Source organism: Onychomys torridus, chromosome 23 (genome assembly GCF_903995425.1).
Source record: "Onychomys torridus chromosome 23, mOncTor1.1, whole genome shotgun sequence".
Taxonomy (NCBI): Eukaryota; Metazoa; Chordata; class Mammalia; order Rodentia; family Cricetidae; genus Onychomys; species Onychomys torridus.
Window position 1 is genome coordinate 9463259 of NC_050465.1, and position 23756 is coordinate 9487014.

General features: G+C 45.2%; 1 protein-coding gene across 2 annotated transcripts in view; it reads left to right on the forward strand.

The window, feature by feature from the left end:
- The window catches only part of Atg4b (autophagy related 4B cysteine peptidase), a 33598-nt gene that overhangs the window by 200 nt on the left and 9642 nt on the right, over positions 1–23756 (forward strand). The window contains exons 1-7 of one of the 2 annotated variants that reach the window (XM_036172825.1): positions 299–320; positions 12068–12169; positions 12268–12339; positions 15688–15786; positions 17448–17549; positions 17983–18055; positions 21371–21450. In XM_036172825.1, coding sequence (XP_036028718.1) covers positions 15726–15786; positions 17448–17549; positions 17983–18055; positions 21371–21450 — 316 coding nt within the window. In that variant the 5' untranslated portion in view covers positions 299–320; positions 12068–12169; positions 12268–12339; positions 15688–15725. Of the gene's footprint in view, positions 1–298; positions 321–12067; positions 12170–12267; positions 12340–15687; positions 15787–17447; positions 17550–17982; positions 18056–21370; positions 21451–23756 lie in introns of those variants that run through there. The other variant, XM_036172823.1, reaches the window with a different exon arrangement.

The following is a 23756-nucleotide window of genomic DNA, read 5'->3' on the forward strand; positions in this document are numbered from 1 at the left end:
CGGGCCGCGCCTCCCCGCAGCGCTCCGCGCCCGGTTCGCGCGCGGGGTCACCCGTCAACGCCGCGGCCTCCGGCGCCTCTGAGGCCCTTGGGGTGCGCCCCAGCCCGTGGGCTCCCGGATCTGGGCGGGAGGGCAGCAAGCCTGAGGGACGATCAGGACGCGGGCACATCGGGGCCCGGGGCGGACCGGTAACGCCGCGGAGCTAGGCCGTAACCTGCCCTAGTGAAGAAGCCGAGCTCTTTAACTTCTGTCAAGTTGGTGGCTGGTGTTCCAGCATCCACAAGATGCACATCTTTTGTCTTTCGAGTTCGGCAGCCTGTGTAGGTGACCCACGCTTCTGTTTCTGCGGCTGGAGACAGTGATTCAGTCGCATCCCACTTTGACTTCTTGGCGTCCTAATACTGGCTTCAGTGTGGGTGGTGTTTTTTAACTGGCTCTGGCTTCCGAAGCTCGAGAGAGAGTACAGGTCTTTGTTTTTCCTGGCGAGCTGTCTTGGAGATGTAAATCTACTACCGAAGACATCGGTTGCTAATAGACCTAAAAATATCCCACCACCACCAAAGATTCTCTCTTTCATCCCCTCCCCCCCCCAACAGCATTAGCATTTTCATTTTTAATTAATTTTTTAAAGAACTCCTTTGCCTTCAAAAATCCACTCCTTTGTGAAGGAATCCTGCCACCTGCTTTAAGTGTACCTGTCTTGAATGGCATTGCTCTTGATGTTTTTTCCTTCTACTGACAGCTGCACCGTAGATGAAGTTGGCTCTTGGGAGTGATGCTTACACATTTCAGTCGTTTGTGGCATCTGTCTCTCCAGTGTTTTAAAAGGCTGGAGGAAGCAGGGACCTTGACTCCCCAAGCAACATGAACCAGGTGTAAATTTGTGAAGTTTTTATACACACACACACACACACACACACACACACACATGAAATACTGAAACTGCCACAATGCTTGCTGGAGGTATGGAGTGAATAACGTGTAAAATTATTTAGTTAACCTCCTCCTTTTTTTTTTTTTTTTTTTAAAGACAATGCCTTACCATGTAGTCTTGGAACTCATAGATATGTAGACCATGCCTGCCCCAATTCACAAAAATCTGCCTGCTTGTGCCTCCCCAGTGCTGGGATTAAAGACCAGGACCACCTCACCTCCGGTTTCTTTTCAGATATTTTCTAGATACCTAAAGCTCTTAACACGAAATGTTTAAGTTAAGATGGAAAACTCAATTTAATAGTCAGTTGTATTACCTTTAATGTGTAAAACGGTCCAGATTAAGTATATAACTGTGTAGTCCCATATGGTTTTTTTGTTTGTTTGTTTGTTTGTTTGTTTGGTTTATTGGCTGCACATGAATCTACTGTTATATTGATTATTGTCTGTGGCCTCACAGCCCCTCAGTGCCCCACTGGCCACTCAGGCAGTGACCTGGCTCGGCTGCAGCTGTGATATTTAAGTTTAAATTAAGTCTCTTTTATTCTATTTATCAATAAAACTCAGGAGTTAAAGGCTAGTGTAAAACCTGCTAGCTCAGAGAGGCTAGGTAGCAACTAGCTGACTTTGCTTTTTGGCCTGATACCCTGCTCCAGACCCTCTCCCAGAACCAAAGGAAGCTCAAACTCCAGTCTCCTGTGTCTTCTCTGTCCAAATTGCTGGCTTCTCTATGGCCAATTCTGGTCAGCTAGTCACTGGTTCTGCCCTCTGATTCAAAGTATAACTTTATTGGGTAGCCTCGGGAGTGTCAGAGTGCTATCAAACTATCTCTCAACATATGGACCTCAATTAAGTATTGAATGCTACCAAGAGATCAAACTCGAAAAGACATTTGTGTTTGAAGACCTGTGTACTGCTGATAAAAGCATACAATTTTTTAGGGTATGATGGGGCAGTTTTTCTCCTGATATAATGCTGGATGGCCTTTTATAGTCTACGATCCTGATCCCTGGGGTCCTTGAAAATTCTGCCTTTCTCCACCATTTTAAGATGGTAGTATGGCTTCTGGTTGTTCCTCTAATTCATTCATTCATTCATTCATTCATTCATTCATTCTCTCTCTCTCTCTCTCTCTCTCTCTCTCTCTCTCACTCACTCACGCTCAGTAGGGGTCTCTCTACAAAACCCTAGCTGTCCTAGAATTCATAATGTAAACCAGGCTGGCCTTGAACTCACAGATCTGCCTGCCTCTGCCTTCTGAGTGCTGGGATTAAAGGTGTGCGCCACAGTGTTCCACCTTAGTTTATGAATTCCTTGAGTGTCAGGGACTAGAAAAAATGGACCCCAAAAAAGGCTGTCTTGAGGTAGCTGACATGCTCTACAGGAGACCAGGAGTATGTAGGACTAGGTGGTTCTCATGGGAGAATGGTGTGAACCAAATTATAGGGGATTGGAATTGTAGCAGAATGACCAAGAAAAATCTCACTTTGGAAGTATATTTTTAAGTTTTTGAGATTATAATTCATTATTTTCCCCTTCCCTCTCCCCCTCTAAACCATCTTACGTTTATCCACCTCTTGTTCTCTGAAAGTAGATTTTTTGTATTTTTTTGAAACAGAGTTTCTCTGTGTAACAGTCCTAGCTGTTCTGGAACTCACTTTGTAGACCAGGCTGGTCTGGAACTCACAGAGATCGCCTGCCTCTGCCTTCAAAGTGCTGGGATTAAAGGCGTGCGTCACCATAGCCTGGCCTGATGGTGTGTTTGAGACAGGGTTTCTCTGTGTAGCAGCCCTGCTGTCCTGGAACTCACTGTGTAGACCAGGCTGGCCTCAGACTCAGGTCTGCCTGCCTCTGTATCACTACTGTCCGGCTGGTTACAGTTATTTTTCTAGGGTTGGGGCTCCATGAGATTTCTCCCTTTGTAACAAGTTTATTTGTTGACTGCCAGCCCACAAATAATGACATAGAGACTTACTAACTTTGAAAGGTGGCCTTTAGCTTAGGCTTGTCTCAAATAGCTCTTTTTTCTTTTTTTTTTGAGACACGGTTTCTCTGTGTTGTTTTGGTGCTTGTCCTGGATCTCTCTCTGTAGCCCAGGCTGGCCTCAAACTCACAGAGATCTGCCTGGCTCTGCCTCCTGAGTGCTGGGATTAAAGGCATGTGCCACCATCACCCAGCTGAGCTAGCTCTTATAACTTAAATTAACCCATTTGTATTACTCTACGTTTTGTCATGTGGAATTATCTTTCTTTCATCTTGTACCTCCTGTTTCCTCTCCATGGCTGCTGATGACTCCACCTTTCTTCCCAGAGTTCTCTCTCCGCCAGGAAGTCCCACCTGTACCTCCTGCCGAGCTACTGGCTGTTCAGCTTTTTATTATACCACTCACAGCAATACATCTTCACACAGTGTACCAATATCCCACATCCCCCCCCCCTTTTTTTTTGTCTAAATAGGGAAGATTTTAACACAGTTAAACTATGTATAATTAAAACAGTTATCAAAGAATTACATTCACAATGTCCAGTTCATTTTCATTTGGCAAATTCAGAGAAACTATTGTCTATCTATCTTGGTGAGTCCAAAGTTCTGTACCTAATTCACTTTCTTTTTTTTTACCGGAGCTGAGGACTGAACCCAGGGCCTTGCGCTTGCTAGGCAAGCGCTCTACCACTGAGCTAAATCCCCAACCCCCCTAATTCACTTTCTATCCTCACTTGTATTTCCAACCCCAAAGTATTTTTAGACCTTAAAACATTTTCTTAGACAAACAATTTAAGCTTTTATATCTCTCAACCTTATACACTTTACACCTCTTTTGTGAGTTTCTTTTCTGAATGTGGTAACAAGGAAAACTGTAACTATAACTGTCTAAACTTCAACCCCATCAGAGACCTGAGAAGGATATAATGTTTATTACCTGAGTATACAGGAAATGTGGAACAAACAACTTCCAAAACTATAGAAATGATAGAAACAGTTGTCTGTCTGAACAGTCGCCCAAGGTTCCTCTGCATCATTGGAACATCTGTCTTTGACCTAGACTATTTGACAAACATTTTTATGAAGCAGGAATTTGAAGGACTGCCCCACTTTGTCTTGGCAAAGTTCGGCAGTTACTGTCCTGCACGTCCAGTTAGTCGGCTAACTTTGCCACAAGGAAAGCAAACTCCAGATGGAGGTTCTTTGATGCCCATCATCCTTTTTTGAAGTAAATTGGTGCTGCCAAGAGCAGACATGTCTCACTGTTGTTAAAAGACTTATGTTATTAAAACATTTTAAAGCTGGGCGGTGGTGGCACATGCCTTTAATCCCAGCACTCAGGAGGCAGAGCCAGGCGGATCTTTGTGAGTTCGAGGACAGCCTGGGCTACCAAGTGAGTTCCAGGAAAGGCGCAAAGCTACACAGAAAAACCCTGTCTTGAAACCCCTTCCCCCCCAAAAAAAAAGAAAGAAAAAGAAAAACATTTTAAATGCTGTGTTCTCTGTCGGTCTCTGAAGTGTTGTTTTAAGACTACTTGCCTATCTAAAATATATCTCTGTTTGACCTTGAAAACATAGCTAACATGGCCACCTTAAGAATGAATTTAGCCTTTTGAGGCTTCAGGGGGATCCAATCTCTAAGGACTGAAACCTTTTCCCTTCATCCAGGACATTTTTATTTTTCTCTATATTTACAGTGTAGCCAGTTGATTTCCACATTCAAAATAACCTGAAAGAAGCTCCCAGTGATACACTGCCAAGTGCAAATTCCTTGATTCATCATGTACCACAGTTTCCTGGGTTTCCTGAACCAAGTTTTGCATAGGCCTTTGTATCCTTGAGAGACTCTGAGACAAGATTCATATAGAGCAACAAGAGGAACAGAAGGTGTCTGCTAAACAACAGATGAATTAGGGTTAGGTGCTGCTACTCTCTGGCCGCCAGGCCAGGCGTAGCCCAGAGGGAATGCAATCACAAACATGCTCCTGGTTCAGAGAAGTACTGGTGACCACGGGAATGGATCAGTTGGTATAGTGCTTATTGAACAAGCATGAGGATCTGAGTTTTGATCCTTAGCATCTACATAAAAGTGAATGAAGTGCAGCAGTCTCTATACACATGTGCATGCAGCCCTTCATGCACCGCCACACACACCAAAATAACTAACTGGTTGTGGTGGTGCATGCCTTTAATTGCAGCATTCAGGAGGCAGAGGTAAATAGATCTCTGAGTTTGAGGGCAGCTTGTTCTACATAGTGAGTTCTGGGCCAGCTGTAGCTATATAGTGAGGCTGCCTCAAAATAAATAAATAAATAAATAAATAAATGAATGAATGAATGAATATGAGGCTGCCTCAAAATAAATAAATGAATGAATGAATGAATGAATGAATAAATAAATAAATAAAAATAAATAGCTAGCTAGCTAGCTAGCTGTTGAGACGCAGCACCTAAGCAGCCGTGCTGTCAGTTCCTTACAGACAGAACCAGCATCTAATGCTTATGTCTCTAGTGCTGCACATGGTTAGTAGTCAGTGAAACAGAATTGGGATTATTTTTGTTTTGTTTTTTCCAGACAGGGTTTCTCTGTGTTGTTTCTGGAGCCTGTCCTGGAACTCGCTCTCTAGACTAGGCTGTTCTCGAACTCACAGAGATCCACCTGCCTCTGCGTCCCGACTGCTGGGATTAAAGGCATGCACCACTGCCCGGCCAGAACTGGGATTATTGAATTGCCTATCTCTACTACAGACTGAGCATACCTAATCCAAATTCAGTATCAAATAATAACTGCCAGCCTGATGCTGTGTATGGAAAAACTCCTTACCTGAGCTGGTATCAGAACATAGTCACACACTGGGGATGTAGCTCAGTGGTAGAGTACCTTCCTAGCATTCTCAATGCCTTGTCATCCCCAAAACCACATTATTATTATTATTATTATTATTTTTATTATTTTTATTTTTATTTTTATTTTTATTTTATTTTTTAAAAGGAGCAGGCAGGGCTGTAGCTTAGCTGCTAGAATATTTGACTACCAGTCACAAAGCCCTTGGTTAACCCCTAGCATTTAGTGAAACCAGGTATGGTATCCTATACCTGTGATTCAGGTACTTCCCTGGAGGTGAAGACAGGTGGATCAGAAGTTAAAGGTCATCCTTGACGACATAGGGAGTTCTAGACCAACCTCAAATACATGAAATCCTTTCTAGAAACAAATGAAAGACATGAAATTCCCAGACTCTTTCTGCCATGTGTGGTAGTGTGTGCCTGTAATCCCAGTACTCAAGAGCTGAGGCAGGAAGAGTATAAATTGGAGGCCACCATGGGGTCCTTCTGAGACCCTGGTGTGAAATATTATTTTAAGATGTGTTACATTGTTTATGTTGTGGAACATTTATTTAATGATGTAAAGATGTGTTGCATTCTTTTGTGTTGCATTTGTTTAACTCTGAAGCTGTGTTACTGTGCCTGTCTAAAACACCTGTTGGTCTAATAAAGAACTGAATGGCAATAGTGAGGCAGGAGAGAGGATAGGCAGGGCTGGCAGGCAGAGAGAATAAATAAACAGGAGGAGAACTCTGGGAGCAAGAGAGATCAAGGACCCAGAAAAGAAGGGCCGGCCACCCAGGCACACAGCCAGCCGTGGAGTAGGGTGAGAGTGAGGTGACAGCAGAAGCAAGAGCAGGAAAAGCCCAGAGGCAAAGGTAGACGGGACGATTTGAGAAAAGCTGGCCAGAAACAAGCCAAGCAAAGGCCAAGCATTTATAAGTAATAATAAGCCTCCATGTGTGATTTATTTGGGAACTGGGTGGTCAGTCTCCCCAGAAGAGTAAAGAGTTAAACAAACAAACAAACAAACAAACAAACAAACCAGACCTTGTTTTAAAAACTGGATGTGGTGATTTATGCCTATAATCTCTCATCCGAAGAGGTTGAGACAAAAGGATTTCCACTAGTTTGAGGCCAGCCTGGGCTACATAGTTCCAGTTTAGTCTGAGTTACAGTGTGAGACCTTGTCTCAGCAAAAATAAAACCAACAGCAGCATATCTAGTGCCTAAGCCTGTGATCCTAGCTACTTAGGGGCTAAGGCAGAAGGATCACAAGTTCAAGGCTAGCCTGAGCTAACCATTTTTCAAAATAAAGAGTAAAATAAGAGGGATAGAGATGCAGTTCTGTGGTAGAATGTCTGCCTAGCATGTGTGATTCCCCAGTGCTGTAAAACAAATAGGAAAAAATAATCAGATTTTTAAAACCACCGTCACATCAAAAGAATTTCATGAAATTACTTTCGGGGGCTGGAGAGGTAGCTTAGCAGATAAAAGAACTTGATGCTCTCTCTGTGAGGGGTCTGGAGTTCAGTTTCCAGCCTCTGTAAACTTACAGCTTTCTGTAACTTCAGCTCCAGATCTGATGCATACTTCTGGCCTCCACAGGCATTGACACATGTATATGCAGGTAGACATACACACACATGTTAAAAAATTAGCTTCAGGCTGTGTGTAAGGTGTGTAGATAAAACCTAAACAAGTTTCATATTTGGGTCCATAGTACTTTTTCTAATGAGATTTTTTTTTTCTTTTCTTTTCTTTTTTTTTTTTTTTTTGGCTTATAAAGACAGGATTTTTCTGTAGCTTTACCTGTCCTGGAACTCACTCTGTAGACCAGGCTGGCCTTGAACTCAGAGATCTGCCTGCCTCTGCCTCCCGAGTGCTGGGATTAAAGGCAAGTGCCACCACCCAGCTCTAATGAGATCTTAATTCTGTATATGCAAATACTCCCAAAATTTAAAATGCTTCTGTCCCAGTTAATGGATGGTAACTTTGAACTCCTTATCCTTCTGCTTCTACCTTCCAAGTGTTCAGATTACAGACTAGGATTGTAAATGGTTCACCAACAAGCCCAGTTTGTGTGGTGCTGGAGATCAAGCCAAGGGCTTCCTGTAAACTGTGGAAGCATTCTACTAATTGAGCTATGTCCCCAGCCTGAGCAGTGGGTTTTGATGTAGACATTCTGTCTAGTATATGTTAAAGCAGAGTTTCCTAGCTTTGTAAGAGCTATTTTTTTTACTTTCTAATCATAAGAATTTTTCAAAGGAAAGAAAGAACCCTTCTGAAGAATTTATACTATAAAGTGTAATCTTATCGGTTAAAAAAAATCACAGACTTTTGAGATAGGAACTTGTATATCTCAAGCTGGCCTCAAACGCATGATCCTCCTTCTCAGACTCCCAAGTGCTAAGCCATCCTTCTTAGCTTCAAAATATAACAATGAGATTATTGTGGGGCTTTCTTTGGAACTCCAGTTCCCAAATAATGACATGGAAACTTCTTATTAATTATGAATGCTTGGCCTTAGCTTAGGCTTGTTCCCAAATAGCTCTTATAACTTAAATTAGCCCATTCATATTTACCTATGTTCTGCCATGTGCCTTGTTACCTTCTCCTCCGTACTGTAGATCCAGTTCTCTCCGAGTCTTGCTGGTTTAATCCACACACATCAGATTCTTCCCGAGTTCCTCTTTCTCCCCAGAAGTCCTGCCTATTCTCTCCTGCCTAGCTATTGGCCATTAAGAGGTTTCTTAAACTGATCAGAAGGTGCATCAGGCAGAAACACGTCTTCACGGTGTACGAAAGATTATTGCACAACATGAGATAAATCTCTAAGAGAGATCTGCTGGCTTTATGTTTTGTGATTCTCCCTGCTTCAATGACAGTGTGGTTTGTGCTTAAGTAAAAAGGTTAGTTCCAGTCATTGAGCACAAATCTCTATTTTTCTGGCTGTCAGCTAAATGATACTAAATCATAGTACTTTTTCTAACTAAACTGTCCTATTATTAAAACATTTTACATTTTCTCTTTCAGTTGTGACCACAGAAGTCCCAGAAAGAGGGTGGGAAAGTCAGATACTAGTGTGCTTGAACAAATGGAAGGGCTCTTTCATAGGGTGGAGGATTCTTGGTCGCCTTACTTCCCCTGCGTGTTGTCTATTGACAAATTTAACTGACTGCTTGGGGGTTTGGAAACTGTTTTCTCTCTGCCTCGGGGGCCATTCATAATGCTTTGTAAGTGCCATGCATTGGGGTATAAAGACATTGTAACAAGGGCGGTGCCGTTGAACTGAAGAACCTCTGTGGAGAAGTGTAGAGGCCAGAGGGGAGAGTCCCTGTGCGGTGGACACAGTTAGTGGGTGTGAGCTTGGGTTGTGCACTTCTCTGGGTTCTCATCCCCTTGGACAGAGCTAGTGGTGCCCATTTCCTGGTGAGGTGATAGAAGCTTAGAGAAGTGTGTTGTGTGCTGTGTGACTCCACATATGGGCTCTACCTCCAAAAGCAAGCCTCAGTCAGTTGTAATTAGAGCCTGAGTTTGAAAACCTCCTTTTTTCACTTCATACAGATCCAGGACGTCAGGAATTTCTCTTTCCCGTCACCTTTCCCTGGATGATGCTTTGTGAATAGCATCTCAGTTGTGTGTGTGTGTGTGTGTGTGTGTGTGTGTGTGTGTGTGTTTCAGTTGGCACTGTGGGGTATGCACTATGTAAGGTGGGGTATCCTGGGAATGGTGGCATGTGTTTTCCTTCTGCCTTCCAGACCAGTGGGATACCTGTAACAACAAAAGAATGAGAGCTTTGATGTGCCCTTCTAGTTGGAATCATTGAGGCCATGGAGCCTTAGGTGCTGATTTTCTAAGGTGAAAGGTCAAAGTCACTTGTGCTGGCCCTTGTTGTAGCATAGCTGCTTTCTGCTCTAAATGGAGTTACAAGACTCTGTGCGCGCGTGCGTGCAGAATCTTACTGTGTATGTCTGGCTGCCCTGGAACTCACAGAGATCCACCTGTCTCTGCCTCCAGAGTGTTGAGGTTAAAGCCATGTGCCACCACACCAGGACTGCATGTCTTTGTTGAGGAAAGTTAGGTTAGAATCTGTTGGCGAAGAAACACATTTGATTTGAGTCTCCTGTACATTGCTACATTCCCATTTAGGAATAGGATGGATTTCTTTCCACAGTCCAGGTATTTCATCATTTCAAGGATTGGAGAAGGCTGGCCCTGTGAAAGTGTGCTTATGGCACTCCGGGTTGGTTCAGAGCTCTAGAACCCTTACTCCCCAGCCCAATGAGGAACGTACAGCTGTTCCCACTTCACCAGTGGGAACACGGAGACATAGAAAGGATACTGACTTACGGGGATCACATGCTAGCTTTGGGTGGCCTCAGACCCCTGGTTCCGCAGCTGGGCTCTTGACTACATGGGAATGAATGCCTTTGGGACTATGACAGACAGATAGCTGCTCCTGCAGTTTCCTCTCAGGTACAAAGTAAACACTGTTCTGCTTGTGGAGGAGGCAGTGTGGTGGGCAGAATGGGAGAGTTGCACAGATAGCAGTCTGCAGCAGGGCCGGGGAAGGGGAAAGGTGACTCACCTGGTGGAGAGTGGGCTCCTGTTGGAGGGCTGGGCACGCCCTCCACAGACCATGGGCATTACTCTTGCTTCTCGGCTGCCGTGAAGCTGGTGGGAGCTGTGACTGCCTCTGTAGTTTTGTTCCCTCTGTTTCTTCTCCGCCAGCCTGGCTTTGGGTTTGTCAAGTTGCACAGCCCATAATTTTCGTTACGCCAGTAGACTTGGTGGTAATTTGGACTTACTGGAGCCCCACTTACTGCTTTCACTTTGAAGTTGGCTTCCCTGCCTGTAAAGTTCGCCAATAAACCCAGGAATTTGCCTACCCTGCATTTCGCTGCTTTAGACATTAGGGACACGTGTGGTTTTTGGCTTCTTGAAAATATGAATGTTAATTTATCACAACTTAGCCTTTAGCAACATGTACTGAAGTAACTATATGTAAAAATGGGAGAAATTAAGTTGGTCTTAGGATCACCAGACAGTTTATTGACATTGTCTTGAAAGTAGACAGCTAAAATACAGAAGAGCGGAGTTCCAGGACAAGGCCTACTGGCCCTGGCCCCTGCCCTGCTCAGAAAGCCTCAGCAGTGCTCCGTTGCTGAGAACTTGTCACATTGGCCTGTGTTTCTGGGGGCTACATTCCAGGATTTCCCAGCCTGTGACTATACCCAGTGAAGCCCTCTGGGCATAGTAAAATGTGTTTGCTTTCTTCTCTGTGATTCTGCATCCTTATCCTTGTTATTAATGACAGCAGCTAATGGTGGTGCCCTTCTGTCTGCCTGCCACCACCTCATGGGAAATCTTTCATGAAGGCTTCATTGGTGTGTGGCAAAGCAGCCCTGTTATTATCCCATTTTTATGGATGAGTGCTTGTTTATACTCAGAAGTTATATAAATGGCCCAGGAACATATAGCTTGTGAGCGCCCTCACTAGATTTAGACCCTGGCTACCAGGGCTCAGAGATAATGCCCACCTTTGCCATGTTCTGTCCCCAGCACAGAGGCTGAATGAATACATGGGCATCCATGTCCACAGTGTATAGCAGGTGGTTAGGAGAGTCCTAGAGGGCACCTTCTTCTTGGGGATGTAGCTTAGTTGGTGGAGTGATTACCTAGAATGCATGAAGCCAGCATGAAGTTCAGTTCCCAGCACCACATCAACTGGGCTGGTGATGTATGCCTATAATCCCAGCACTCAAGAGGTAGAGGCAGAAGGATCAGGAGTTTAAGGTCATTCTTGGCTACATTTCAAGTTCAAGGACCTTGTTCTAAAAGAAAAAGCTGGGCGCACACCTTTGATTTTAGCACTTGGGAAGCAGACACAGGTGGATCTCTATGAGTGTGTGGCCAGCCTGGTCTACATATCAAGTTCCAGGACAGTCAGAGCTATGAAGAGAGACGTCTCCAAAAATAAATAAATAAGTAACTAAGTAACTAAGAAAGAACGTTTTAAGTCTCACATAACCAAGAGCTTACTTTCTTCTTTTCTTTCTTTCTTTCTTCCCCCCCGCCCCTTTCTTTTTTTACTTGAGGGGGAATCTTTTTGCCTAAAGTTTATCCCCACCATGTCAGCTGTCAGACGCTGACTTGGTGACTTAGATTCTGGAGAGCTTACCTGACTCCCATTCCCAGCCTTCGGCAGAGCAGCCATTCCACAGCTGTCTGTCATGCTCATACATCTGGTCATGTGGCTATTAGAGAAGTGCAGAAATGATCTCAGTAGGAAATCAGACAAATGTGTTTCTCTGGTTTCCACAGCCACCTTGACATATGATACTCTCCGGTTTGCCGAATTTGAAGATTTCCCTGAGACCTCAGAGCCTGTTTGGATTCTGGGCAGAAAATACAGCATTTTCACAGGTATTGTTCACTTGGCTCCGATGGCTTCTGCAGAAATCTTGAGCTGGTAATTGTGTGCTGACCCTCACTTTGCTTATCTTCCTCTTTTAAATGACCAGAAAAGGACGAAATCTTGTCTGATGTGGCATCCAGACTCTGGTTTACATACAGGAGGAACTTTCCAGCCATTGGTGAGTGCCCTACTTTTTTTTTTTTTTCAAGTCTTTAATCTTTCAAATGTTTTGGTTCATTTGTTTTTAACCTCTGTGTCTGTCTGTGTCTTTGTGTATGGGAGTACAGGCACATGTATGGAGGTCAAAGGACAACCTACAGTTTTGGTCCTTGCTTCCTCCACCTTGTTTGAGACAAGGTCTCTTGTTTTTTGTTTTTGTTTTTTGTTTTTAAAGATTTATTTTATTTATTATGTATGCAGCATTCTGTTTGTATGTATGTCTGCACACCAGAAGAGGGCATCAGATCTCATAGATGGTTGTGAGCCACCATGTGGGTGCTGGGAATTGAACTCGGGACCTCTGGAAGAGCAGTCAGTGCTCTTAACCTCTGAGCCATCTCTGCAGCCCCAAGGTCTCTTGTTATTCCTCACTGTGTTTGTCAGTCTAGCTGATCCATCTCCAGGGGATTCCCCTGTCTCTGCCACCCATCTTCCTGAGGAGCTCTGGGGTTCAGAAGTGTGCTGCTGCATTGAGCTTTATGCAGCGTGTTCTAGGAATTGAACTCAGATCCTTGCAATGGCAGGGCAAGCTCTTGACTCACTGAACTATCTCCCCAGCTTGAGTGTCCCTCTTTTCTACCACCTTTGATGAAGTGCATATGCTTTCTATCTCCTTGTCAGACAGCTGTCACTGGGGATGTAGTCAAGATAAAGGGTCGGGCAGTAATTTTGTTGTTGTTGTTTGATTGCTTTTGAGACTGGCTCTGTGCGGGTTAGTTTAGTTTGTGTTTTTTATTTGTTTATTTTGTTTTGTTTTTTTGTTTGCTTGCTTGTTTTTGTTTTTGTTTTGAGAAAAGGTTTCTTTGTGTAGCCCTGGCTGTCTTGGAACTGCTCTGAAGACCAGACTGGCCTTCAACTCACAGAGATCCACCTGCCTCTGCCTCCCAAGTGCTGGGATTAAGTGCACTACTAGTGCCAGGCAGTTTTTTTTTTTTCTTTTCTTTTCTTTTCTAAACTTGACACAAGCTGGGATCTTCTGGGAAAAGGGAACCTCAATTGAGAAAATGTCTCCATCAAATTGGCCTGTAAGTATGAGCATTTTCTTGATTAATGGTTGATATGGGAGGGTCCAGCCCACTGTGACTGGTACCACCCCTGAACAGTCTATAGTTGGCTTTTTCTTTGGGCTGCTAACAGCTCCCAAATAAAGACAAGAGACTTACTATTAATTATGAATGCTTAGCCTTAGCTTAAGCTTGTCCCACTCGCTCTTTTAACTTAATTTAACCTGTTTCTGTTCATCTACGTTTTGCCTCAGGGCTTTTTACCTTTCTCTCATTCTGTATGTCCTGCTTTCCTGCTTCCTCCTGTCTGTCTAGCCCCTGGCGTCTCCCTGTCATCTCTTTTTCTTTCTCTCTTGAGCCTAAATTCTCCTCCTACTTACTCTCTCTGCTCAGAAGTTCCACCTGTACCTCCTCCCTCGCTACTGGCCATTCAGCTTTTTATTAGACTAATCAGGTGCCTTAGGCAGGCAAAGTAAAACAGCAACACATCTTTACATAGTAAACAAATGCAGCTCATCTTTACATAGTTAAACAAATGCAGCTCATCTTTACATAGGTAAACTAATATTTCACAACAGTAGTCCTGGGTTGTGTTTGAAAAAAAAAAAAAAAAAAAAAAAGCTGAGGCTGGGCAGTAGAGGCTCACACCTTTAATCCCAGCACTTGGGAGGCAGAGGCAGGTGGATCTCTGTGAGTTAGAGGCCAGCCTGGGCTACAGAGCTAGTTCCAGGGCAGGTAGGACTGTTACACAGAGAAACCCTGTCTCAGAACACCAAAAGAAAAGAAGTTGCCGTGGTCATGGCATTTGGTCCCAACAGTAAAACAGTAATTAAGACACAGACCCACATTGAGAGTCTCTTCCCACTGTCATCATGATTTTTTGATTGCCATGACAAAACACCGTTACTCAGGTAACTTAGAAAAAAATGTTGGTGCTCAAACATCTTTGTACCCACAAAGCACTAGGGAAATCAGGAGTGTTAAACACACAGGGACATCTCCTCAATGGAGGAAATAACATACCTGCATTCCACCTGGAAAGCTGGGAGTGTTGTTTCTGTGGAGCCAGACCTCACCCCAATCCCAGAATGTTTATCCCAGACTCTCCCTCCTTAGACCTTTATCTTTAGCTCCCAGTCAATAGAACCCATCCTCAGGGGAGATGTCACACGTGCTTTATGGCCTGCTGACCTCTATATGTCTAGGTCAGACACCACACCAGATCCCCGGTCTTCAAGCTATAGAACCCATCTTCACGGTTACACGTACTTTGCAAAGGTCTTTTTATTTAGTCACTCCTTAAGTTTTATTGTGCACCTGGAATTGGATGATGGTTGCTTAGAAACTTTTTCCCAAATGGTGCTGTTTAAATATGCTGGCAATAAACTGCCTGGCATGAGACTGGTGAAGTTTGATCCAGGCTAAGACAGACTGAACTGAGTTTTCATTCTCACCTCTTTGCAGTTTGGTTCATTTCCCTGTCTTCCATGATGCTTGCAGGGACTCCCATAAAATAAAGGATCTGATTTAGGACCCATGGTTCCAGATAGAGTCTATGACCATCATGGCAGAGAGCATCATGGCAGGCAGGCATAGCACTGGAGCTGAGGGCTCATATCTCAGTTTATGTGTAGGAGACAGAAAGAGCTAACTGGGAATGGCATGAGCTTTTGAAATATCAGAGCCTGCCCACAGTGATGAGCCTTTTCCAAAAGGCTGCGGGAGCCATTCACTCAAACTATCATACCAGATGATTGCAGATTGTGTCAAGTTGACAATTAAAACTAATAATTAGCCTGGCAGTGGTGGCACATGCCTATAATCCTAGCACTTGGGAGGCAGAAGCAGGGGGATCCTTATGAGTTCAAGGCCAGCCTGGTCTACAAAGGGAATTCCAGGACAGTCTCCAAAGCTACACAAAGAAACCCTGTCTCGAAAAACCAAAAAAAAAAAAAAAGAAGAAGAAGAAGAAGAAGAAGAAGAAGAAGAAGAAGAAGAAGAAGTAGTTAAAAGAGCTAGTGAGATAAGCCTAGGCTAAGGCTGAGCATTCATAACTAATAAGGAGTCTCTGTGTCATGATTTGGGAGCTGGTTGGTGGCCAGAAGAAAACCTGCTACATTCTACTCCCAAGCAAATACAGATCTTGCAATTCTGAGTACTCAAGAGTTGCTTTCAGATGTAGCAGACGTGTGAGAGGGTTAGCGCCTGTGGTATGTGGCTGTCCAATTGATTCCTGTTGCTGGATTCTTGGCCTCTGTTGGACCCTCTGATTGTAACTGCTTCTTGTTCTGTCTTTCACACAGGGGGAACTGGCCCTACCTCAGACACAGGCTGGGGCTGCATGCTTCGATGTGGACAGATGATCTTTGCCCAGGCCCTGGTATGCCGGCACTTAGGTCGAGGTGAGTCCAGGTGCTTAAATGGGGTCTGTGTAGTAAGAGATGTTTAAAGTAAAGAGACGTTCACATCATAGAAGCTGAGCATGGTGGTACACACCCTGGGGAGGCAGAAGCTACTGGATGAGTTGGAAGCCAGCCTTGTCTACATAAGAGAGTTCCAGGCCAACCAAGGCTACAAAGCTACCTTGTCTCACAAAAAGCAAAAAACAAAACAAAAAAAGCTTATCATAGGCAAAACACAGATTTATGGTACTTGTCTAGCATGCTCAAGGCCCCTAGGTTCAACCTCCAGTACCAACAAATTGTGTGTGTGTGTTTCTTCCCAGTGAAAACCATTGGTCCATACTCAGTGCCCATGCCATGGAAAGCCCATTCCAGAGTTTTCTTGCTCTCTGTAGGAAGCTTGCAGTGCTCAACACATTTTTAGCCCTCTTCTTTCTTAATATTCTAATTCAGGAGCTCACGGTTGCCCAGGCAGGCCTGGGACTTAGAGGTCTCTTCTGTCTTAGTCGGGGTTTCTGTTAATGTGATAGAATACCATGACCAAAAGCAACCTGGGGTGGAGAGGGTTATTTCACTTTAGAACTGTCAGGTCATACTCTCTCTTAAGACAAGGAAGGGCAGCCGGGCAGCGGTGGCGCACGCCTTTAATCCCAGCACTGGGTGGCAGAGCCAGGCAGATCTCTGTGAGTTCGAGGACAGCCTGGGCTACCAAGTGAGTTCCAGGACAGGCACAAAGCTACACAGAGAAACCCTGTCTTGGAAAAAAACAAACAAACAAAACATATATATATATATATATATATATATATATATATATATATATATATATATATATATGGAGAGAGAGAGAGAGAGAGAAGAGTAAGGGCAGTAATTCAAGGTATGAACCAAAAGACAGGACAGAAGCAGAAGCCATGGGGAAATGCTGCTTTCTTATGGCTTGTTATTATGCTTCTTAATGTTCTTTGTGGCTTGCACAACCTGCTTACTTAAACAGTACAGGACCACCTGCCGAGGATTGGCATCACTCAGCTCTCCCACAGCAAAATGCTAATAAAAAAGATTTGCCTGTAGGCCACTTTGTCTAGGCATTTTGTCAGTTGAGAGTCCCTCTTCCCAATGACTCCAGCTTGTGTCAAGTTGACATAAAACTAGCCATGCATCTTGCTTTAGCCTCCCAAGGAGCTGGGATTATAGGCCTGCACCACCAGGCCTGTAATTTATATAGATATAAATGGTTATTTTTTTAGAAGTTATCTTTAAAGTACTGAAACAGCTTTCTGTTTTCAGCCTAGATTTTTTTTAAAGATTTATTTATTTATTATGTATACAATGTTCTACCTGCATATATGCCTGCAGGCCAGAAGAGGGCACCAGATCTCATTACAGATGGTTGTGAGCCACCATGTGGTTGCTGGGAATTGAACTCAGGACCTTTGGAAGAACAGCCATTGCTCTTAACCTCTGAGCCATCTCTCCAGCCCTAGATTTGTTTTGATAAGATAGTGTATGCATATTTGAGATCCCGAAGAATTCGACTTTTAACTTTGAAAAGGTTCAAAAAAAGTTTTGTATACCATCTGAATATTGAGCACTGTGTGAAAGGAAGGCTTATTACTGTGTAGTGGTCAAACTGACATTCTGTGTTTTGTTTCTAATAGATTGGAGATGGACTCAACGGGAGAGACAACCTGGCAGCTACTTCAGTGTCCTCAATGCTTTCCTCGACAGGAAGGATAGCTACTACTCCATCCACCAGATAGGTGGGGATTACGTGTGTCCTAGGCATGGCTCTTTACAGAAGGCAGACTCCTTGGGACTCCCTTGGGCCTTCCAAATCTTGCAGAGTGGAGAATGAGGCTCTAGAGCACTCTCTAGCCTCTGACCCTGTGAGCTGCTGTCAGCGCTCCAGCATTCGCTCAGACCCAAGCCTACCCTGCCCCACCCCTGTGTGGCCTTCAGGGACTGATTCCATGCAGTCTGTGGGAGTTAGGAGCCTCCTGAAGGTTTGCTTTCCTTAGGAGAGTAGATGTCCTGTCTAGAGCTTTCTATGAAGTCATTCATTGATGTACCTAAAGTGAGGCCTGGTGTGTGCGTGTGGTGTATGTAGACCTTTCTATGAAGCGTTTACTGATGTGCCAAAAGTAAGGTGCTCTAGAACGGATGTGTTTGCTAACATGGGTCTGTTTCCTGCAGCGCAAATGGGAGTTGGCGAAGGCAAGTCTATAGGCCAGTGGTACGGGCCGAACACTGTTGCCCAGGTCCTCAAGTACGTAATGAGCCCAGCCCTTCTGCTTCTTGGGGTCAGCATGAGTTCTCCTTGGCATTTACCCACTCCTTGAGTACTTATTGCCACAGGAAATAAGGTATTCTGATTCTTTGCTTATAGACCCAGGGGAGTCCTCTGGGTGACTGTGCCTATTGTTCTGTGAATGGGATTCATGTTTAGGTCAGAGCCCTAGCATAGCCCTGTCCTCTGTCTTGGTGTGCAGATCCATCTGGAACTGTGGCAGCTCTGGTACTCTCTCTGCAGGTGGCTGTAGCCCTCTACCTCTGTGGATTGGTCAGAGATAAGCCTCTACATGTTCCGAATCTGTTGGAGTTGGTTGCTCATGACTCCCTGCCTGTTCTTTCCTTCCCTCTCTGTGGTCCCAGAGTCTCTCATCAGCCTTACTTGTTCTGAGGGGCATTTGCTCGAAAATTTCCACTGAAATGGCTCTTTCTGCTGTTTTCAGGGATATGCCACATGCCAGTGCATGACCCCTCGGTGGTTTTGTTTTGGAGATTATTTTTGTATGTATGGGTATTTTGTCTGCACATATGTCTGTGCACATCATACATGCAAGGATTGCAGGGGGCTAGAAGAGATTGTTAGACTCCTGGAACTGGAGTTACAGACGATTGTTAGATGCTGTGTGGGTGCTGGGAACTGAACCCTGGATCCTCTGCAAGAGCAGCAGGTGCTCTGAACCACTGAGCTATCTCTGTGTTACCCACACTCCCTCCCTGCCCTGTTTTTTTGACCTGATTCACTTTCCCTGTGGCTTACTATTCCAGTGCCTCTGGGAGGCTCTGGACCACTGTCCAGGACTCACTCGTGTAGGGCCCTTTTGCTGTTGGGCTGAAAGCCAGTATCTCTCAACTCTTTCTCTTCCTATAGTTTCTCGTGGCTGTTCCCTTGACACCCTATCCAGTGTCTGCAATGGCCATCTCCTACATGCTTCACCTGGACACTTCTTTTTTCCTGTATCTGATGTCCTGCCATCCCAGGCTGTGGCTGGCTGTGACTCCTTGACTTAGCTTCTTTGTGGCATGCACACCCTCTCCATCCCCTTTAGTTTCCATTTCTAAGTCCTGTCTTGCCTATAATTTTCTATTGCCAAGACAGACTACCATGACCAGGGCAACTTATAAAAAATAAAACAATAACAACAAAAAAGCATGTAATTTTGGGGGCTCACAGGTCCAGAGGGCTAGAGTCCATGACCATCACAGCAAGGAGCATGTTAACAGGCAGGCAGGCAGGCAAGCATGGCCCTGGAGCAGGAGCCAAGAACTTACATCTGATGCACCAGCATGAGACAGAGCATGAGCTAATCGGGAATGACACCAACTTTTGACTTCTCAAAGCCTATCCAGTGACACACCTCCAACAAGGCCACACCTCCTAAACCTTCCCAAACAGTTCCACCACCTGGGTTAGGCTAAGCATTCAAACATATGAGGAGGGTGAGGGAGACAGTCCTAATTCTAATCACCACACACCTCTTGGCTTGGGATGTAATTTTCAGGGCCACCATATTACTGCCACTTTCCCTGCAGCTCTATCTAGCCTGACCAGTTCACTGTCAGTGCTTTGGTTATATCTCTGTCTTCACTGACAAAGAGCAGCCCTTAGTGTTACCATATACATCTTTCTGGAAATGGCAAGTCAGGCTGCTTATCTAGGCTTACTGTTTCTGTCCCTGGCCTCCTCTGCTTTTGTTGCTAGATGGCTTGTCCTCACCTGTGGCTACCTCTCTATCCTACACACTGGGATAGTTACAGCCTCGAACTCTGTTGCATCTCTACCTGGAGGCTCATGAGGAATCTTAACTTCCAAAGTTAGAGCACTCTGCCAGCACTTGTCCCTTTCCCACAGGAGACGCTAGTAGTGTTTCTTCAGCTGCCTAGGCCAAAATATGGACTGATGCTAGACTTCCCTGGCTCTTAGTTGAGCATGCTAACCTGTAGTAAGTGCTCATCTTTCCTTTCCTACCCTGGTCCACATCTTGTCTCATGAGTCTGTGTTAACCCTCTTCCTCCCATCCTAGACTTTTTCAAATGATAACCAAAGTCATCTCCATAAACGCAACAGCCCTCTCTGTTGTGTCTCAGCTGCTTGCCACATCATGACCCACCCTATCCCCCTGAGCTTGCTCTGCCCTGACACACCCTTGGATGGCACATCTGTTACTCATACACTCCTACTTGAGGACCTTTGTGTAACCTATGACCCCAGCCTCATAGCCCCTCCCTCCCCGAGACCTCCCCAGCCTGCTCCTGTGCCTCTGCCGACCACGGTCTCCACCGTTTGTGCCTGCCCTAGCAGCCTCTTGGCAGTCCCTGCGTGGGTTCTCTGAGCGTCCACTGCCTGCCCTGTTTGCTTGCTCGCCCGGCCTGCCTTTGCAGACCTGTCAGCACACTGAGTGCTGCTCTGACTACTGGGTCTGTGTCCTTACTGCTGTGGCGGGGCTGATGAGCAGTGAGGAAGGACTGGCTCTTCTGAGCCCCTTCCAAGTTTCCAGTTCAGGGGAGGGGCTATGTGTAGGTTCTCCAGTGCAGTGGTTCACAGCCCCTTTGGGGTCAAGTGATCCTTTCATAGGGTTCTCATATCAGATATTTATATTATGATTTGTAACAGAAGCAAAATGACAGTTATGAAGTAGCAATGAAAATAATTCTATGGTTGGGGTCATATAACACGAAGAACTATATTAAAGGGTGAGCTTTAGGAAGGTTGAGAACCACTGCCCTAGTTAGTGCCCTCTAGGCATTGGCCTCTTGTTGTGTTCCTAGACAAGGACCTTGCAGCTCAGGTCCTTGGTAACTGTCCCCATGGACAAAATGTCCCTTCTTGCTTTCTGTTTCTCACTGATTAATGGGCCTTCTGTCTCATCCCCATAGCACCCAATTTACATCCTATTTCTGCAAAGTGTGGTTGCAGTCTGCTCTTCCTTCCGAGCCATAACCTGCAGCCATGCTTCCTCCCACTGGTGGTCACAGTGGTGCTGCTCATTAGATTTCTGGGGCTGTCAGTTCAGAATGTGAGGTGCTGGAAGAGAAGCTGCTCAAGAGTGAGCTGACCCTGCCTCCACGCAGGTGAGCCTTGAGCTGCTATGCCATATAGGGTTCCTGTCCATACTCTGTCTTCTGGCAAAGGGCAGCTGGCATTTCGCCTGATGAGCACCACCCAGCTTTCTTCTGGTTTGAGTTAGTGGACAAATCCTTGACTTAGTCTTTGAAACCGCCTCATGATTGTCACTGCGGTGGTACAGGCTCATGCTGTAGAAGGCTCATGGGAGTACTCTCTTGCTTTCTGTAGGAAGCTTGCTGTATTCGACACGTGGAGTTCCCTGGCTGTACACATAGCAATGGACAACACTGTGGTGATGGAGGAAATCAGTAAGTGGCTCAGGGTTTGGCTGACAAGGCCACAGAGGGAGCCTCAGCTAGAGAGTTGGAGGCTCAGCAGCACTGGCACTTTCCAACAGTAAGGGAACATCTGTCCACCCCATTCTGTTACTGTGTCTACTAGGCCAAGGGAGAGAAAGGCATTCTCTTCAGCATCAGGTTAGTTATTTGTGTGTGTGCTACAGATAACATGTTAAAGCTTAGTATAATGGCACAGGCCACATACAGATGATTCCATCGCAAGAGAATCATTTCAGTTCATGAATTAAAGGCCAGGACAGCCTTGACATAAAGAAAAAACAATCTGTTAATGTATGCTTTTCACTGAATTAATGCACCACAGTGAAGGGCTTTTCAGCTACCCCATCTCCAGCAAAGGATCCTGAGAAGGAGGTGCATGGTTCTGGAATGAAGGCCTGCCAGCAGCCTGAGGGAAACCAGACACCCAAACTGATTTCTAAGGGGAAAGTGGTACATGCCTATAATCCTAGTGCTTGGAAAATGGAGGTAGGAAGGTCAGTAGTTCAAGGCCAGCCTGGGCTACATAAGACCCTAAATCAAAAGCAAAAGTAGCTGGGTGTGGTAGACTATACCTTTAATCCTAGTACTTTGGAGGTAGAGGTAGGTGGATCACCATGAATTCAAGGCCAGCCTGATCTATATAGTTTAGATATGCTGAGGCAGGCTAGGATGATACACAGAGCCAGTTCCAGGACAGCTGGAGAAGTGACTGGGCAGTTAAGAGCACTGGTTGCCCTTCCAGAGGAATGGAGTTCAATTCCCAGCACCTACATGCCAGCTCACAGCTGACAGTAACTCCAGTGACAGGGTATCCAATAAACTTAAATAAGTTATTTTAAAAAATTAAAAATTGCCTGGCGGTGGTGGCGCACGCCTTTAATCCCAGCACTTGGGAGGCAGAGACTGGCAGATCTTTGTGAGTTCAAGGCCAGCCTGGGCTACAGAGTGAGCTCTAGGACAGGCTCCAAAGCTACACAGAGAAACCCTGTCTCAAAAAACAAAACAAAATAAAGAATTTATTCATTAAAGACTTGATACTCCAGAAATCTATGGAACTGTTGTTCTTAAAGATTTTGTGTGTGTGTGTGTGTGTGCGCGCGCGCGCGCGCGCGCTCGCTCGCGTGCACATGTGCACTCAGAAGTCTTTGGAGGCCCAAAAAAGTCATTAGATCCGTAGATGGAGTTACAGTGGTTGTGAACAGTCGGATGTGGGTGCTAGGGAATGGACTCAGATCATCAAGTGCTGTTAACAACTGAATCATGTCTGCAGCCCCCATAGTAACTTAAATAAAAAAAAAGTTTGTGTGTGTATGTGTGCCCATGTGCAGATGCATGTATGTTAAAGTGTGCATTTGCCATGTGAAGGTCAGAGGACAGTTTTTGGGCGTTGGCTCTCTCCTTCACCCGTGGCCTTTGGGGCTCTGGTCCTTGGGTTGCGTGGCCAGTACTTTTTAACTTTTTACCTGCTGCACCATCCTTCTCCCCAGCCGTAAACTGGTAGATAGGGCACTGTGGGAGCATGCTGGCGCAGTCTCTCCTGTAGTTCCAGGGCTGTCTGTAGTGTCCGTACTGGACCAGTAAGCTCGTAAACTGAGGCCCGTCCTGAAGATGTGGGTCAGAGCTGGAGAGGAGCCTGAGTCTGCATCTCTTACAGCTCCTGGAGGGTGCTGAGGCTGCTTGCCAGTGATCGGCACCTGGTCAGAAGTGATGTGCTCATCACATGACATAAAACATCTGACTCTGGATTTAGGAAAAGCTACATCAGGACATGGTGAAAGGACAGAGCTCGGGTAAAGAGGCTGGAGCCCCTGAGCATGGTGTAGTGTGGTGGGGTAGTTAAGAGAGTTCTCAGTTGCTTTGGGCTTTTGAGGGCATCAGTGAAGACAGGAAGCATGAGATGGCACTTCACCAAATCTGATGACCTGAGTTTCATTCCCGTGACTCAGCATGGTGGAGAGCAAACCAGCCCTTCAATTTGGGCTCTGCTCTCTACACAAGTGCTGTTGCTCACATGTTCACATGCACACAGATAAACATAGATGTGGTCAAAACTTTTTAAGGGTTGGGGATTTTAGCTCAGATTTGGGGATTTATTTAGCTCAGTGGTAGAGCACTTGCCTAGCAAGCACAAGGTCCTGGGTTCGATCCTTAGCTCAAAAAAAAAAAAAAAAGACTTTAAAAGAAGCAAGCTGCCTTTTTATCCTACTACGGAAGGTTGCCCATCGTAGCCCCGTTCCTAGAAATGGCAGCAGAGCAAAGGTAAGGGCACAGTGTAG